At 35.8% G+C, this 16,429-nt stretch overlaps 1 protein-coding gene across 1 annotated transcript in view; it reads left to right on the top strand.

Moving 5' to 3' along the window:
- Positions 1 to 16,429, top strand: part of MDN1 (midasin AAA ATPase 1) — a 202,059-nt gene that overhangs the window by 56,298 nt on the left and 129,332 nt on the right. The window contains exons 16-20 of the mRNA XM_044675390.1: positions 747 to 958; positions 2,113 to 2,216; positions 5,131 to 5,275; positions 6,000 to 6,096; positions 16,092 to 16,205. Of these exons, the coding sequence (XP_044531325.1) occupies positions 747 to 958; positions 2,113 to 2,216; positions 5,131 to 5,275; positions 6,000 to 6,096; positions 16,092 to 16,205 (672 nt within the window). The remainder of the gene's footprint in view (positions 1 to 746; positions 959 to 2,112; positions 2,217 to 5,130; positions 5,276 to 5,999; positions 6,097 to 16,091; positions 16,206 to 16,429) is intronic.

The following is a 16,429-nucleotide window of genomic DNA, read 5'->3' as shown; positions in this document are numbered from 1 at the left end:
TAATTTTTAGTTTCTGTAGATTTTCTTTTAAAATTTCTTTAATATTGAATGAGCCATTTGCAGAGGTGTCTGTTCTTGGTTTTTTGTGAAATTTTAAAAATCTTTATCATATATATCCCATTTGCTCCCCCAACATGTATATTCCTCAGGTAAACCATTAGATTTATTTCATGTTCTGCACATTAATATCATTGATGTCCAAGCTTTTAAAATTAAAGATAAAATATAAACCCAACCTAATAGTAAGTAATAGTAATAACAGAAGCCTTTGAAATTGGGTTTTATAAACTCTGCAGACTTGAGTTTTTAGTTTTTTTTCCCACTTGATTTTATTTCATTCATATTTTCTACGTGTTAATGGATTCAATTGGATATAATAACCTATAGTATTTCCTCATGTGGCTGTTGTACTTGTTTTCCCTATTGTCAAATGTTTGGGCTATTTATAGTTTATCTATTAGTTGGAAATACTGAGTTTGTTTTAGTCTTTTACAAATTATGAGCAGTCTAAGTCATTTTACATTACTTCATCAAGTAGTAATCATTTTCACTTAATTTTTTTTGGGTCTTTAAATATAGATGGATTGTGGAAGAAATTTTACTTTGAAATTTATAATCATTGTTGTAATGAGTTTTTTCTGGGGAAGAAATGTTTTCAAATGGAGTATTATTAGGTAACACCCTTAATTTCTGAATTATTCACTGGTCTGAACTTGGTTTGCTGGAATCTTTGCATTTTCTTACAGTTATAAACCTGTAGACCATAAACTTATTTGGCTGCCCTTACGAGAAGGTTTTGAGGAACTCTTTACCCAGACATTTTCCAGGAAGCAGAATCTTACATTTTTGGGGCATATTCAGACGTGCTATAGACAGAAACGTTGGCGAGACCTGCTCAAACTAATGCAACATGTACATAAGTCAGCCCTCAACAAGGAAACAAAAACCAGTGATGCAGGTAAGAGCTTCAGCTGAGGCCAACCAGTGGGACCAGAGTAGCTGTAGAGAAGGGAAAAAAATAGAAAAATAAAAAAAGGGAATAAGAGAATGTAAAGAAAGATGGAGTTTCCAAGGGAGCACTGTCAGAGCATGAAATCAGTTGCAGAGCTATGATTGTGCCTGTAAGAGGGAAAAAGGGGTTTTATGGGTTCAGTATATTAAAAGATGGTTGCCAGAGAATTGGACTATTATCAATCCTCAGTTAAGAATAATCTCAAGTCAAAATTGACTTTTATGGAAGTTTATTTACAATTAAGAAGAGAGAGAGAGGAAATAAGGAAATGAGATTCTAAGCCAGTAGGTAATTTACTATGATCCTCTAATTAATCTAGGTAGTTCTTAACCCTCAGACGAGAGTCAGAGGGCCAGAGGCCCAGAGGTGAATGAAGCAAAACTTCATTCACAGTCTTATTAAAAGAAGTTTCTTAAGAGAAGTTGAGGAAGATTCAGTCTTTAAACTCACCATGTGGAATTCAAAAGAAGATATTAAAGTAGTCTCACCAAGGTCTTAACACTCCTTCAAGTACCAGAAGAGCTCCTTCATCAGCTGCCCTCTTCACTAAAAGCTCCTCCCACTCACTCAACTCCCTCTTTTTCCTTCCTGTGCCTCCCTCCTAATTTGCATGTCCAATCACAATACACACTTCTCATAGTATTGCTTATGCGGCAGTCAGTTGATTCTGATTCGTCACCCACTCTAGCACACTTGGGTTAGGACTTCCCAGAATTGGAGGTGTTTTCATCTTTGGTGATTAAATCTAAAGATGGGCAGTGTAGACTTAATCTAATTATCACACTAGAAAATATTATGTGAAAAAGTGATTTGGAAAGTTGGCCTTTAGGTTGATTTTTGCATAATATTATGCTATATTCTGTTTGTTATCTTACTGTATTCTCATTTACTCTGAAATGCAGGATTAATTAGAAAGTTCTTTTAATAAATCATTATCTTTAAAGTTCAGTGTATATGCTTATAGGATCATTGGATCATAGATTTAGAAATGGAAGGGAGCTCACAGACCATCTAGTCCAACTCTCTCATATTTGTGTCCAAGTCAATACCTTAATGCCCCATGTTTTGGATTGATTTTCAAATTTTTCTTTTTTTCTTAGGATTACTGTTAAGAGAAAAGTGGGAAGCATTTGGTCTGAAACTCAATCATGCCCACCAACAAATGAAAATGACTGAAAATGCCCTACTGTTTGCATTTGTAGAGGTATTTGACTTTGGTTATATATTTCTTCAGCATGATTGCTTGACTCCCAAACTGATTTTAGGGGTCATACTTAAGTGCATGGTAAAAATAAACAGTGTATATGTATGTTAAACTTAATAAAAATTTCTTAATGGAAAAGGGTACCTTATAAAACAGTTAGAAGCATGACTGCTGCCACGGATTTAATGGGGGGAAATGACAATGGCAAACTATAAATGTTAATATTGTACTTTGTACAGGTCTACCAGAAAGGACTTCATTTATTTTGTCAAAAAGCAAATATTTGATGGTTTGTAGCGTTGAGAGACAGCATTGTCCACATTGGCCTAGTCAACCCACTCCCATCCCAACCCCCACTCCCTCATCCCTTTTTACCCCATGATGATTATTTGAGGTAACATTTACAGTACTCTTTAATAAGGAAAAGGTCATAATGTATTCTCAAATGAAGCAATAACCCAATCACTTAAGATCTAAGTAGGGCTAGAGGTATTATTTTGTGTAAAGTTTAGTTTCAACTGTGAATTCACGTCTTTTGGAAAGGCTTTTTGTTTGCCAACTAACCTACTGTAAAACAGGAAAGTCTAGCAAAGTTTTTTTTATACCAGAGAAATTCTTAATATTTCTAGAGCAACTAAAAATAAGGTTTTTAATATGCTTCTATAGCAGGGTCAGAATGAAAGCAGAACAGAGCAATTTAATAATGTAAGATTTTTTTTTAAAAAAGGCCACCTTGCTACTAAAAGAAAAAAACCACAATTTTAATTTTGAGGCTATGCAGACTTTTTTAAAATTGTAAACTTTTTCCTTAATCTCATCCACCTTCTACTCAGCTGTAGAATGTATCTTGTAAAGAGCAACTTTAATCATATCCAACCCCATCTTCACCTATCCTCCTTTAATAAACTTCAGGAACTTCCTATAGGATCAGATACATTATCTTTTATTTGGCATTCAAAGCCTTTTATAACCTGGCCCCTTTTAGTCTTATAATAACATCTAACTTTTTAATAATAACACCTTACTTCCACCCCCACATTTCCTAGTCCTCCTAACCTTTGTATCTTCCCAATGAACCTAACTTCAGTTTATCTTAGCTATTTTTTATGCATCCTTGTTTGTTTGTAAGTTGTCTCCAATAATAGACTGTGGGCTCCTTGAAAGTAAGGAGTGGATTGGAAGGATTAGAAATTTCTTTGATTCTCAAATGCTTAGTACAAAGTCAGGCATGTGGATGCTTAATAGGTAGTTCTTGACTCACTGATTTTTTTTCTTGCTTTTGGAAACATTCCAGGAGAGATTAAATTGACGGGCTAATACCTCTCAGAAATATTTTAAATGACAGAAGAATTATTTCATGTCATCTATAAACCATTCTCAGCTTATATTGTTAATTGCTGTTGCTCTTTTGATAGATTGATCTAGTTTTTATTCTACATCCCTTCCCACCCCCATATTCCAAGCCCCTAGTTAAGCCATGGTACATTTTATAATTGTTCTCTGTATTTAAGTTCATAGAGGTTGTTTATTGTATCCATCTGAAATGGATAGCTTTGATGCTGATAATCAAGAGGGGATCTAAAACGATTTTGACAAGCTAAAACATTTGCTAAAACTAAGAAATTCAGTAGGGATAAGTATAAAGTATTATTCTTTGGTTCAGGAAATTAGGTATCCAGCATCAGGAACTGTATGGCCAATGTAAAAGGGAAAAAGGGGTTTTGGGTTGGATATATTAATATTTAAAGGTGTGGTCGCCAAGGAACTAAATAAATGCCAATTCCTAAAATGATAGTATTTTAACATTTTAGTAATTTATTTACAAAATATCGAGTGAGTGGAAGTAGAGAGATGAGAAGAGGGTATAGTAAGAGATCTAACTTAAATGAACTAGATTTGTATTCAAGTCTGGGCTTTACTCCGACAGGGTTCCAGAGGCCTAAAAGTCAATTAACAAGGGGTTTAGCATGAGGGCTTCTCCCAATCAAGGGAGCCTTCCAGAGGCTAGTACCTCCAGGGAAGTTAAGGTAGTCAGCCAGCCTTTTTCACTCACCAAGGTTTCAGGGTCCTAGCCAGAGCTCCTTCAAGTCCAAGCCAGGAACAAAAAGAGAGCTGAACTCACTGAACTCTCTTTTAAAGGGGCTTCTTTTGTGTTACTTCCTGTGCCTTCCTCTTAGTTTACATGTTCAATCACAACAGACTCTTTTCTTAGGACTGCCTAGGAGACAGTCAATAAATTTTGATTCTTCACTCACTCTAGCACAGGTGGGTCACAGACCTCCCAACTTGTGAATTAAGTAGGGATTTTCTCACCTTTGGTGATTAGACTAAGGATGGGCAGGGCAGATTTAATTTCATTATCACATCAGATAGCAGTTTATATGAAGGAGAACTGAGTGTTTTAGTGGAGTGCAGTTTGAATGAGTCAGCAGTATGAAATGACAGGCATAAAAATTAATGTAATCTTGAACTAGATTAAGAGAGATATAACTTTCTGAGGATGATGTTATAATGCTCTACTCTGCATTGGTCAGCCTACTAGAGTACATAGTGTTCTGTTCTGATAGCCTCATTTTAGGAAGAATGTAGATAAGCTTTTGTACCTCTAGAGGAAAGCAATGAGTTTAAGCCATGGGAGAATTGACTGAAAGATCTAAGGATCTTTAGGTTACCAGGGTTGCTGAGGAGGGGATCATGTATTTGACAGGAAGATAAAATTGCACCATCCACTGTGCCATCTAAATTGCATATATAGGTGCTTGAATCAACTGGTAGGCAATAAAAACCAGGGAGAACAAAGTAGAATTTGACATCTCTAGTTTTATTAATGAAGAGCAATGTTACTGGCTGACTTAATGTTTCTTAACTAGTTGTTATAATAGGCTCTTAACCTTTTTCTGTCTCTGTATTGTAGGGTACTCTGGCTCAGGCAGTAAAGAAAGGAGAATGGATTTTACTGGATGAGATTAACCTGGCAGCCCCAGAAACATTAGAATGCCTGAGTGGTTTACTAGAAGGATGCTCTGGCTCACTGGTTTTGATGGATCGAGGAGACACTGGTAACATTTTATTGCTAGTTGCCTTTATATGCTGCCGGGTTTGTTGCTTGCTTAAGAGAATGATTCTTATGGTCACAGATGCAAGATAAAGCCTCATTCACTGAATGAATATTTATTGACTGATTGTTAATGTAACCATTTTTGCTAAATTCTCTGGCAAATAACTACCTTGATAAATCACTTTTTGTTCTCTGGCACTCAAATAATTTTCATGCTTCAGATAGGGAATTGGTTTATATTGTCTCCAAGACTTTATCTTCAGCCCTGTATCCTGCACTTCTATAATGCTTTGTTGAAGAGAAACATTTGATGTTTTGACTCAAGATTCTTGCACTCAAAAGACTTGATTTTTAGTCACGACAAGAGATAGACATCTGAAAAGTTAAATGTTAAAAGATGAATGATATTATTATAAATTATGATAACTATTTAGGATTCAGTGCTTTCAATATATAATTATGGGTACTGGGTTGGAGGTGTCAAAGGCAATATTTCATTGAGTCCCAGATTAGGGAAATAAACAGTATTTGCATGGTAGGCAAGAGGAACCAGAATCTCACTTCAACTAGGTTGGGCTCATCCAGGTTGCTAGTAAGGAGGCCTTTAGGTAGAATTGGGAAATGCTTAGAATCAGGTGACATTAACATAGTAACCACCATGATCCACTCTAGGCTTGTTAAAGGTTGTCATGAGAACTGATATATGCTTCCTTTTCTCCTCTTAGAACCACTCACACGACACCCTGACTTCCGTCTATTTGCCTGCATGAATCCAGCTACTGATGTGGGGAAAAAAAACCTGCCCCAGGGAATAAGAAACAGGTAAGAGATGTTGCTTGATAAGGACACTGTAGAGACAGACTGCTTTTCAGAAGCCAGACTGGGTTTTGCTGGGTTTAGATCCCACTTTAAGACACTAGTTTTGTGACTTTGGGCAAGTTATTCAGCTTTGATGTACTTCCCTAGTCCTAAGTCTAAGATTCTGTGAAAGGCAGAATGTTGGCTGCTTTGTCATGCAAGGCCACTAGGTTTATTGCTTTTACCTAACGTTTTGTTTTTAAGGAAAAATTCATTTCTGTATACATGTTAAACCACAGAAAAATCATTGCAGTGTTCAAGTTTTAAATTTTGGAATATTTTAATCTTTTGTAAAATACTTGAGATTTTTGAAAGCCAGCATGTTTGTATGTATGCTATATGCAAGTGCACACATACATTTATTTTTTAAAACCACTTGCTGTTTTATTTAATGATCTTGTTTCTCCCCATTTTCACATCTCAAAGCAAATTTGAAAATTTTCAAGTTTCAAAACACAGATGAGGTTAAATTTTCTTTTACTTAAGCAGATGCATATGTGTATATGTCTGTCTTTTGCTCATCATCTGAGTTCTGCTGCTGCTAGTTAGTGTCTAGAGATATTTATGATTAGAGAAATGGCATAATAAAACAGAGACCTCTTCCTTGCTCTGTGAGATTTATCTAATATTACCTACCCGTAAAGATTGACTCACTCAAATTAGGGTCTGGGAAAAAGAGAATAAGTACTCTTGTGTGGATTTTAAAATTAATATCCAATAACTAAATATTATATTTTTATAAAGTTTTATTAATAATAAATAACAAAAAAATAGCTAAAAGCCCACTTCTAATAGCAAAAGAGAGAGAGCTTGAGGCGGGGCCTCAGAACTTACAGAAAACATGACCACGCAAACGTAGACAAAAGGAAAAGCATCATAGGTAATACAGAAAGGAATTTTAGGTACTGTAATTTTTAGGGGTTCAAGATATTTCTAACTATATTAGAACTAACTATTGGTCTCCCCTGTGAACCTTTGGGAGACCAATCTCCTTAATGGATCATTTAAACATAACTTACAACTTTATCTAGAGGTAGATACAATTTCGAGATACAGTTTCTAATGGGAAATTACAACAATTTGGGGATAAAAGGGAAATAAAAGAGAAAAAGAACAAAACCAATGTTAGGTGCATTGACAGTAAGCCAATTAGGAGGCAGTCCCCTTTGGTATAAGAGTGTACATTCAAAATAAATACATTCAACTCCCACCAAAGTTCAAATTCACCATATCTCAAAGTTTACTCTCGATCTTCTGGTGCAGCATGTGGTCTCTGCAGGCATCTTCATGGTCACATAGCTGGGAAGTATCTGAGGCCAGATTTGAACCTAGTACCTCCCATCTCTAGACCTGACTCAATCCACTGAGCTACCCAGCTGCCCCGTCCCATAATATTTTAAACAATCAAATGGCATTATTCTATAGTATAATGCTTTTGAGTATGCAGTGACATTAGAACAAATGTATTTTAACCTCGAATTAGTGCAAAATAAAAAAGATTAATATTTATTGTATGTACTTCAAAATACTCAAGTACTATATTACAAATACAAGAGGAAAAAAATAATAAAAAATGTTTTAAAAATCAAAAATATATAGCTTAGAATCAGTGACATGTGTCAGCCAAGGAGAGGTAGAATACAAAGGTTCCTCATCCAAAAAATGAGATCCATTTCCTTTTTTAACTTTGTTATTGTTGTACCCAAATTTTAATACCTAACCCAGGTTCATGGCCGAAGGAAGAATCACACTGACAATGCAATATGCAAGAAGAGGCTCATTCTTTACTAGCAATAATAGCTAGGGTCGCTAGGCAGAGAGGCATGCCTGAACGACCCCTTGGAATTCTCAGCCAAGAGTTTATATAGAAATGTTTGGGGAAGGGGGTTGGTACATACATAATTATCAAGGTAGTGTCAGGGACAGGTGGTCAGGAAGCATCTGGGGAGGGGGGTTTCAGGGTCAGGGGGCTGGAAGCATTTGGCAAACATACATTAAATAGGCAAATATTGTAAAGCAGGCAAACATAGACAAACATTCCTCAAGACATCAGATAAGATAGCTTCAGTTTTAGGTTTATGATAGGGGGAGATAAGGAAGACTGTGCTGGGAAACCTTGGGGGCTGGGGGTAGCTTGTCCAGGCCAGAAATAGTTCAGTAGACTGCCAGACTGATTTTTAAATCCAACAGTTATGAATCACTATGTGAGTGCAAATGATTTTTACAAAATGGAAGATTTATAAAAACAAAACAGTAGTAGAGTAAGATAATGCACATTCAAATAAAGTACCAAATTCCCAAAATTTATAATAGCCCAGTTATTGACAATAGCAAACAAACTCATTTTTATATAGGATTCATATGAGTTTATATATAGCCACTTGCTGATATTTATGAACTGATGTATACTTGTCAGAAATCTATAGATATAGGAAATCTCTGAACATTCTTGAGAAATCTACATTGTTCTGGTAGAAGTAAATGAAACTGAAGAGTTAAAATATCATGCATGCTGAAACTCTTTGGCTTCCTACTTTATATATAAAGAGTTTTGGTAGGAACTTCTATTTGTTGCTCTACCTTTTAATACAACATTCTTCATAATATGCATATTATTCATTAGTTCTGAAACTTACTAGATATCTGAAGTCATTTCTCAAGACTCCTTAAAATTACAATTTAAATTCTTAAGTCATCATATTCTCCAAAGTTTTATATAGGTTGTGACCAGTTTTGATAGAGTCCATTCATAATCATATATGTGACAATTAACAAAGGCAAAAAAGAAAAGACTATATAAGCAACATGTGACACTCGATAGTTGAGAGGACAAATCCAAGATACATAAGACTTATGGGCTTTTTACAGTGATATGTTGTTCAGTAAAATCATAGGGAAGCGGTATAAAGAATCATATAACAGAAATCAAATATTGATTAGATTAATACAGATAAAACGTTAAACCTTAAAGAAATCAGCAAATATAATAATATAAGGAAATAACAAGGTACAGGCAGGGCAGTCAAAAACCTTTTTACTAATTCCAATAGACTTGTTTACTATTAAAGAGGGGAGAAGCTAAAAAAATGTTTAGCAAGCAATAAACTTCCAGGTCTCTTTTAAGGTTCTTTCCTCACCTCCATATCTTTCAACCATTCAGATTTCCTTTGTCAGAGCTCTGAATTTCATAGTGAGGGAGAATTCTGCCCTGAGCATAGTGTAGATGACCCTCATTATGAATATGGTGTAGAGTTTGGGTAGACTAAAATGCCAGAATGTGAGGAGATGAATTTCTCCCCAGAATCTTAAGATTAGTCAGGCTCTCATTTGCAAAGTATTCAAACAGCACAAAAACTCCCAGGAAAAGAATTAAGCTGATCCAAACTGCACTGGTGAGCTCTAGGAATTCAAACTGCAGAGATTCAAGCATGCTTTGCAATAGCATTATTCCTCAAAAAAGAAAAGATAAGCTGAATGCTGTTTGTTTATGGTAAACAGGGAGAAGGACAAAATTACTAGGGAGGACAATAGGGGTTTTGCATATGAAAGACTCGCCCAAAGGTAGAGACAAAGTCCCCAAACCTTCTCCTTAAAATCTTCTGATTTACTCACACCTAGCAGATTGACTAAAATGAAAGAAGGGGAGAGTAATGAATGCTGGAGGGGATGTGGCAAAATTGGGACATTGATGCATTGCTGGTGGAGTTGTGAACTGATCCAGCCATTCTGGCTGGCAATTTGGAATCACGCTCAAGGGGCTATAAAAGAATGCCTTCCCTTTGATCCAGCCATACCATTGCTGGGTTTGTACCCCAAAGAGATCATAGATAAACAGACTTGTACGAAAATATTCATAGCTGCGCTTTTTGTGGTGGCAACAAATTGGAAAAGGAGGGAATGTCCTTCAATTGGGGAATGGCTGAACAAACTGTGGTATATGCGGGTGATGGAATACTATTGTGCTAAAAGGAATAACAAACTGGAGGAGTTCCAGGCGAACTGGAGAGACCTCCGGGATCTGATGCAGAGCGAAAGGAGCAGAGCCAGAAGAACTCTATACACAGAGACTGATATACTGTGGTAAAATCGAATGTAATGGACCTCTGTACCAGCAGCAATGCAATGACCCAGGACAATTCTGAGGGATTTATGGTAAAGACGCTACCCACATTCAGAGGAAGGACTGCAGGAGAGGAAACATATAAGAAAAACAACTGCTTGAACGCATGGGTCGGGGTGGACATGACTGAGGGTGTAGACTCGAAACTACCACACCAATGCAACTACCAACAATTTGGAAATTGGTCTTGTTCAAGGACACATGACAAAACTAGTGGAAACGCGCATCGGCCAAGGGTGGAGGGGTGCGGGGGGGGGGGGGGGTTGAAAGGGAAAGGTGGAGCATGAATCATGTAACCATGTTAAAAATGAATATTAATAAATGTTAAAAAAAAATCTTCTGATTTAGTCTCTCTGCCCTCAAAAGAAAAATCACTGAGGCCTCTCAGCCAGGAGTCCAGAGTCAGCTTAAGACTGCAGTTTAAAAAAAATGGCTAGGGCAGGCTGGAAAACCCTAGGAGGGATGGAGGCAGGGATTGGTTTGAAAGATTTTTATATGTCACTGTCTTGGAAAAAAAAAAAAAAACCAAAAACCGGCTCTGTAGACTCCCTGCAGCGGATCTGGTCGGATCTGGTCGGATCTGGTTGTGGCAGGGGAGGGCTGCAGGCTGGGCAGGAGGAGTTAGAGAAGCAGCAGTAAAAGCAGGTGGGCATCAGCTGGAGAGAAGGGAAAAAAAAAAACCTGCAGGAGTGGCAGAAGCAGGCACTTGCAGAACTTATCTATTTTTTTCTCAAAGACTTAAAAGATTTTTTTTTTTTTTAGAATTCTGTCTCTTCAGGTCATCATAATGTGGTTTTTAAAATTAATATCCATTAACTAAATATTTTTATAAAGTTTTATTAATAATAAACTAACAAAAAAATACTACCTAAAGGTACTAACTAGCCTGCTCCCAAGAGCAAAAGAGGGAGAGCCTGAGGCAGAGCCTCAGAACATAGACAAAAGGAAAAGCATTCTAGGTAATAGAGAAAGGAATTTTGGGTACTGTAGTTTTTAGGGGGTCAAGATATTTCTAACTAACTATACACTTGCTTGTTTGTTTTTAAAAAAACCACAAACCAACCCTTCTTTCTTAGAATCACTATTAAATATTGATTCTAAGGCAGAAAAGTGCTAAGAGCTAGGCAGTTGAGGTTGACTTACCCAGGGTCACACAGTTAGAAAGTGTCTATTTCAGATTTGAACTCAAGTCCTCCCAACTGTAAGCCTGGCTCTCTATCCATTGAGCAATTTAGCTGCTGCTCCTATTTGGTTTTAAAATAAGCCATGCTCTGTAAATTAGGAGACCTTTTAAATCCTTAATGAGTTTTTCAGTAGTGTGTTAACAGTGTGTAAACTTTTTTAGTTTTTTGGTAAGGCATTATTTAGAGAAAATTTCAAAACATTTTATTGTTTTAGGTACCAAAAAAAAAAAAAAAAGAAAAGAAAAGAAATCTAACAGTACCAAATTTTGACCAAGGTTGCCGAGCAGTAATCATTAAAAACAGTTTGGTACTGGTTTAAATAGCGTAGGTTTAGACTTGGACAAACATAGTAGCTTAGTATTTGATAATACAGAGATCCCTGTTATTGTGCTAGGAACTCAGCATTTGACAAAAATTGTTTAGAAAACTGGAAAACAGTTTAGCAGAAAATAGGTCTAGATCAGTAGTTAACATCCTATACTGAGATAAACTCCAAATGGGCTACACATTTTAGACATAAAGGTTGATATCTTAAAAAAAATTTGCAGAACAAGGAAGAGATTGTCTTTTTTTTAATTAATTTTTGAAAATTATTTTTCTTTTAAAAATTTAAACACATTTTTACATAAGTTTCCTGAAATTATGTGATCCATATTTTTTCCCTCTCTTCCTCCCCACTCCTGGTGCTGACAAGCAATTCAATCTGGGTTATACATGTACTGTCACATAAAACATTTCTATAATATTCATTTTTAAAGTTAATAATCTTTTTTTAAAAAACATTTATTAATATTCGTTTTTAACATGGTTACATGATTCATGCTCCTACTTTCCCCTTCACCCCTCCACTCTCCCCCCACCCATGGCTGATGCACATTTCCACTGGTTTTATGATGTGTCATTGATCAAGACCTATTTCCAAATTGTTGATAGTTACATTGGTGTGGTAGTTTCAAGTCTACATCCCCAATCATGTCCACCCCCACCCATGCGTTCAAGCAGTTGTTTTTCTTATATGTTTCCTCTCCTGCAGTTCTTCCTCTGAATGTGGGTAGCGTTTTTTATCATAAATCCCTCAGAGCTGTCCTGTGTCATTGCATTGCTGCTGGTACAGAAGTCCATTATATTCGATTTTACCATAGTATATCAGTCTCTGTGTACAGTGTTCTTCTGGCTCGGCTAAAAGTTAATAATCTTATAAAATCAAAACTCTAAATCATATACCAAGAGAAACAAGTGATAAATCATATATTTTCATCTGCATTTCTGCTCCAACAGCTCTTTCTCTGGAGATGGATAGCATTCTTTTTCACAAGTCCTCAGAGTTGCTCTTAGTAGCAAAGACTATCACATATGATTGTTCCACAATATTGCATTTACTGTGTATAAGGTCTCCTAGTTCTACCTATTTTACTCTGTCTCAGTTCACATAATGCTGTCACAAATTTTAGTCATTTTGTAATAGAGTAATCTTTTAAAACCACAACCCCAAATCATATACCCATATAACCAAGTGATAAATCATATGTTTTTCTTCTGCATTTCCACTGCATTTCTTCTCCCACAGTTGTTTCTCTGGATGTGGATTCTTTCTCATAAGTCCCTCAGGGTTATCGCATTGCTATTAGTAGCAAATTCTATTGTATTTGATTGTCCCACAATGTTTCAATTTCTGCTTACAGTGTTCTTCTGGTTCTCCTCATTTCACTTCACATCAGTTCATGGAGGTCTTCCTAGTTTTTATAGAAATCAAGGAGTTCATTATTCCTTATAGCACAATAGAATTCCATCACCATTATATACCACAATTTGTTCAGACATTCCCCAATCGAGGGACACTCTTTCATTTTCCAATTCTTTGCCAGTTATAAATATTTTTGTGCAAACTTTTTTTTTTTTATCTCTTTGGGGTACAAAACTAGTTAGTTGTTTTGCTGGATCAAAGGGCATGCATTCTGGCCATAATTCGAGATTTCCTTCTAGAACTGTTGGATCAATTCACAACTCCACCAGCAATACATTAGTTCCCAATTTTGCCACATCTCCTCCAACATTTGTTATTTTTCTTTACTGTCATATTGGCCAATCTGCTATGTGTGAGGTGGTAGCTAGTTGTTTTGACTTGCATTTCTCTAATTGGGAGGGATTTGGAACACTTTTTCAAGTGTTTTCAATAGTTTTGATTTCATCTGAAAACTGCCTATTCATATCCCATGACCATTTGTCAACTGAGGAATGGCTTGAAAGAAATTACCTTTTAGATCTATGGATAAGGGAATAATTTATGATAGTTGCTATAGGCAGTACCACTGAAAGTAAAGTAGACAGGTTTGAATGTATAAAATTAAAAATCTTTTGTAAAAACAAAACTGATGCAGCTAAGATGAGAAGAAAAGCAGGCAAATGACAATAAAATTAGGCAAATGAGGAAAAATATAGCAAGTTTCTCTAATAAAAGTGTCTGATGAACTTAACCTTGATTTTTAAGAATAGGTGGAATTGACAGAAAGTAGATTTTTATGGATTGAAAAACTGATTGGATTGAAAAACTTTTTTGCATAAAAGATAAATTTGTTCAGTTTTCATAAAATTTTCGTATCAAAAATTGGGTATCTAAAAGGAAAAAAGTTGCATATTCTCAAAATTTGAAAATCAAGTATCTTAAGAGGGGAAAAAATGTCGCATATTGTAAGAGCCATACTGTAGCTTTAGCCTAGTCAGATTTTGAAAGGAAGTATAGACTCTACCCAGACTTTATGTAGTATGTTTTCTAAGTAAAGAAATTAATGAAAATTATTTTTTTCCTTTGGAAAATTAGTAATTGCTTCTCTTTTAGTGTTATGAGGAATATCAACCTAGTATTGATTTTGTATTGATTGGTATTGGACAAGACTGGGGAAACATCCTCCATATTCATGGACAGACTGATAGAACTGGGAGAGAGATATTTGGCACTGGATATCTTCAGAGACAGGGATATAAAACAACTAAGGAGACAATTTGTTAAAAACTCATGTAAAGTAGTAAGGAATTATTTTCAGCAACAGTTTCCAAATTGGTATGAAATGCCACTGAATAAATTGCGAAGGGTTGCAACTTATATCTTTAATGGTTATAAAGATAAGCAGGAAGAGGCAAATAATGACATAATATAGGACCTGAGGCAGGAAATGAAAGCTCTAAAGTTTAAGCTTAAAACAGAGAAGCATGACAAATTAGGGGCTCCATTGAGGGAATATAGGCAACCAAGACAATCAAATGGTCCACAAAGGAATTTTAACAACCAAGGTCCCAGTTGTTACTTCTGTGGAAGGCATGGGCATTTTATGAGAGATTGTAGATCCTTGAGACAGATGGGTTGACAGAATGGAGATTTTTTCCCAAATCGTTTTAAGAATAATGACAATTAGGGGGCAGCTGGGTAGCTCAGTGGATTGAGAGTCAGGCCTAGAGACGGGAGGTCCTAGGTTCAAATCCAGCCTCAGACACTTCCCAGCTGTGTGACCCTGGGCAAATCACTTGACCCCCATTGCCCATCCTTACCACTCTTCCACCTATGATCCAATACACAGAAGTTAAGGGTTTAAAAAAAAAAAAAAAAGAAAAAAAGAATAATGGCAATTATTACAGGGGCAACCAGTTTTACAACCAAAGCAGAGGATATACTAGATCAGGAGATTATAGGTTCAACTCCTACCTGCCTCACCACTTGTTATGAAGAATATCAACCTAGTATTGATTTTGTATTGGTTCGTTTTGGATTTTACTGGTAGGTTATCAGGTTACAGTTCTTGGTTGTTGGAGTAATGGCTGGACTTGCAGTTGATAAAAGTCAACTGGAGATCGATATATAAAAACATTTATTTAAAATTATAAGAATAAAGGGAAAAGAAATGAAGGATGAAAAGGAAAGTATGAAATATATTCTCTTATTATTTATATATTCCCTAAATCTAATAACTCCAACTGGATCCCAAACCCCAAGACTAAAACTCCATGAGGAGTCACTTCTTTCTGAAAATAGGCCTTCTCTAACCTCCTTAATCGATCTAAAATATATTTTCTGTCTATATACTCTAAGCTAATTATAAAATCCTTATGTCTTCAAAATTCAGTTAAGATTTCTGTCTCAATCTCCAAAACTCCAGCTGTATCAGGAAAAAGTCACTGCAGGTTCACAGACTTGAGTTCCCCTTTTCTGCCCTTGCTGAATAGAATCAGGGAAGCAGTCAGAGTCCCACTCACTCTGCATTGAATCTTCAGCAGTTTTCAACCACCAGTTATTATTCCTAACTAGCTATATCCACAATCCTCCAGGAATATAGAGAGGAAACCACCAACCAACCACCACTCTTGAGCTTCAAACCCAAAAGTGTGTCCATTATATTCCAACTCCTCACTTAAGGCAGTTCTGGGAATTCTGTCTTTCTGATCTCCAAAACATTCCATAGATATCTTAAAGTACCCTCCAGAAATCTCAGCTTACTTGATACAACCTACATCTGACTACATTCTATCCTTTATTAGGCAACTTTCTAAATTATCTCTTATATTAGTAGCAAATAGTTTTTATAGTAAAACAATTTTAGAAAACTCTCACTGGGAAATTAACATGTTTCATTCTAAATAAATGATGATCTTTAATTTTTTTTTAGGCTGACTGAACTTTATGTGGAAGAATTGGAGAGTAAAGAAGATTTACAAATTCTTATTGTGGATTATCTGAAAGGATTGAATGTAAACAAAAACATTGTTCAAGGAATTATCAAGTAGGTTCCTCTGTGTCTTAGAAATACTTTTTTCTAAGAAAATTGCATGCTCATCATATAGTACCGTCGACTCGGATCACAGAAAATTATTTCCTGTTCATGGGTATGCATAGATAATTAATAGGTATAATAATCATTTGGGTCTAGAGCTTTTCCTTATATATTCTGGTCTTTTTGTTTATATTTTGACTAATAGGATTGGCTCAGTTAGGGAGGCTTATTTT

The sequence above is a fragment of the Gracilinanus agilis genome, chromosome 4, assembly GCF_016433145.1.
Source record: "Gracilinanus agilis isolate LMUSP501 chromosome 4, AgileGrace, whole genome shotgun sequence".
Lineage (NCBI taxonomy): Eukaryota > Metazoa > Chordata > Mammalia > Didelphimorphia > Didelphidae > Gracilinanus > Gracilinanus agilis.
This window is presented reverse-complemented; position numbering and strand designations above follow the sequence as displayed.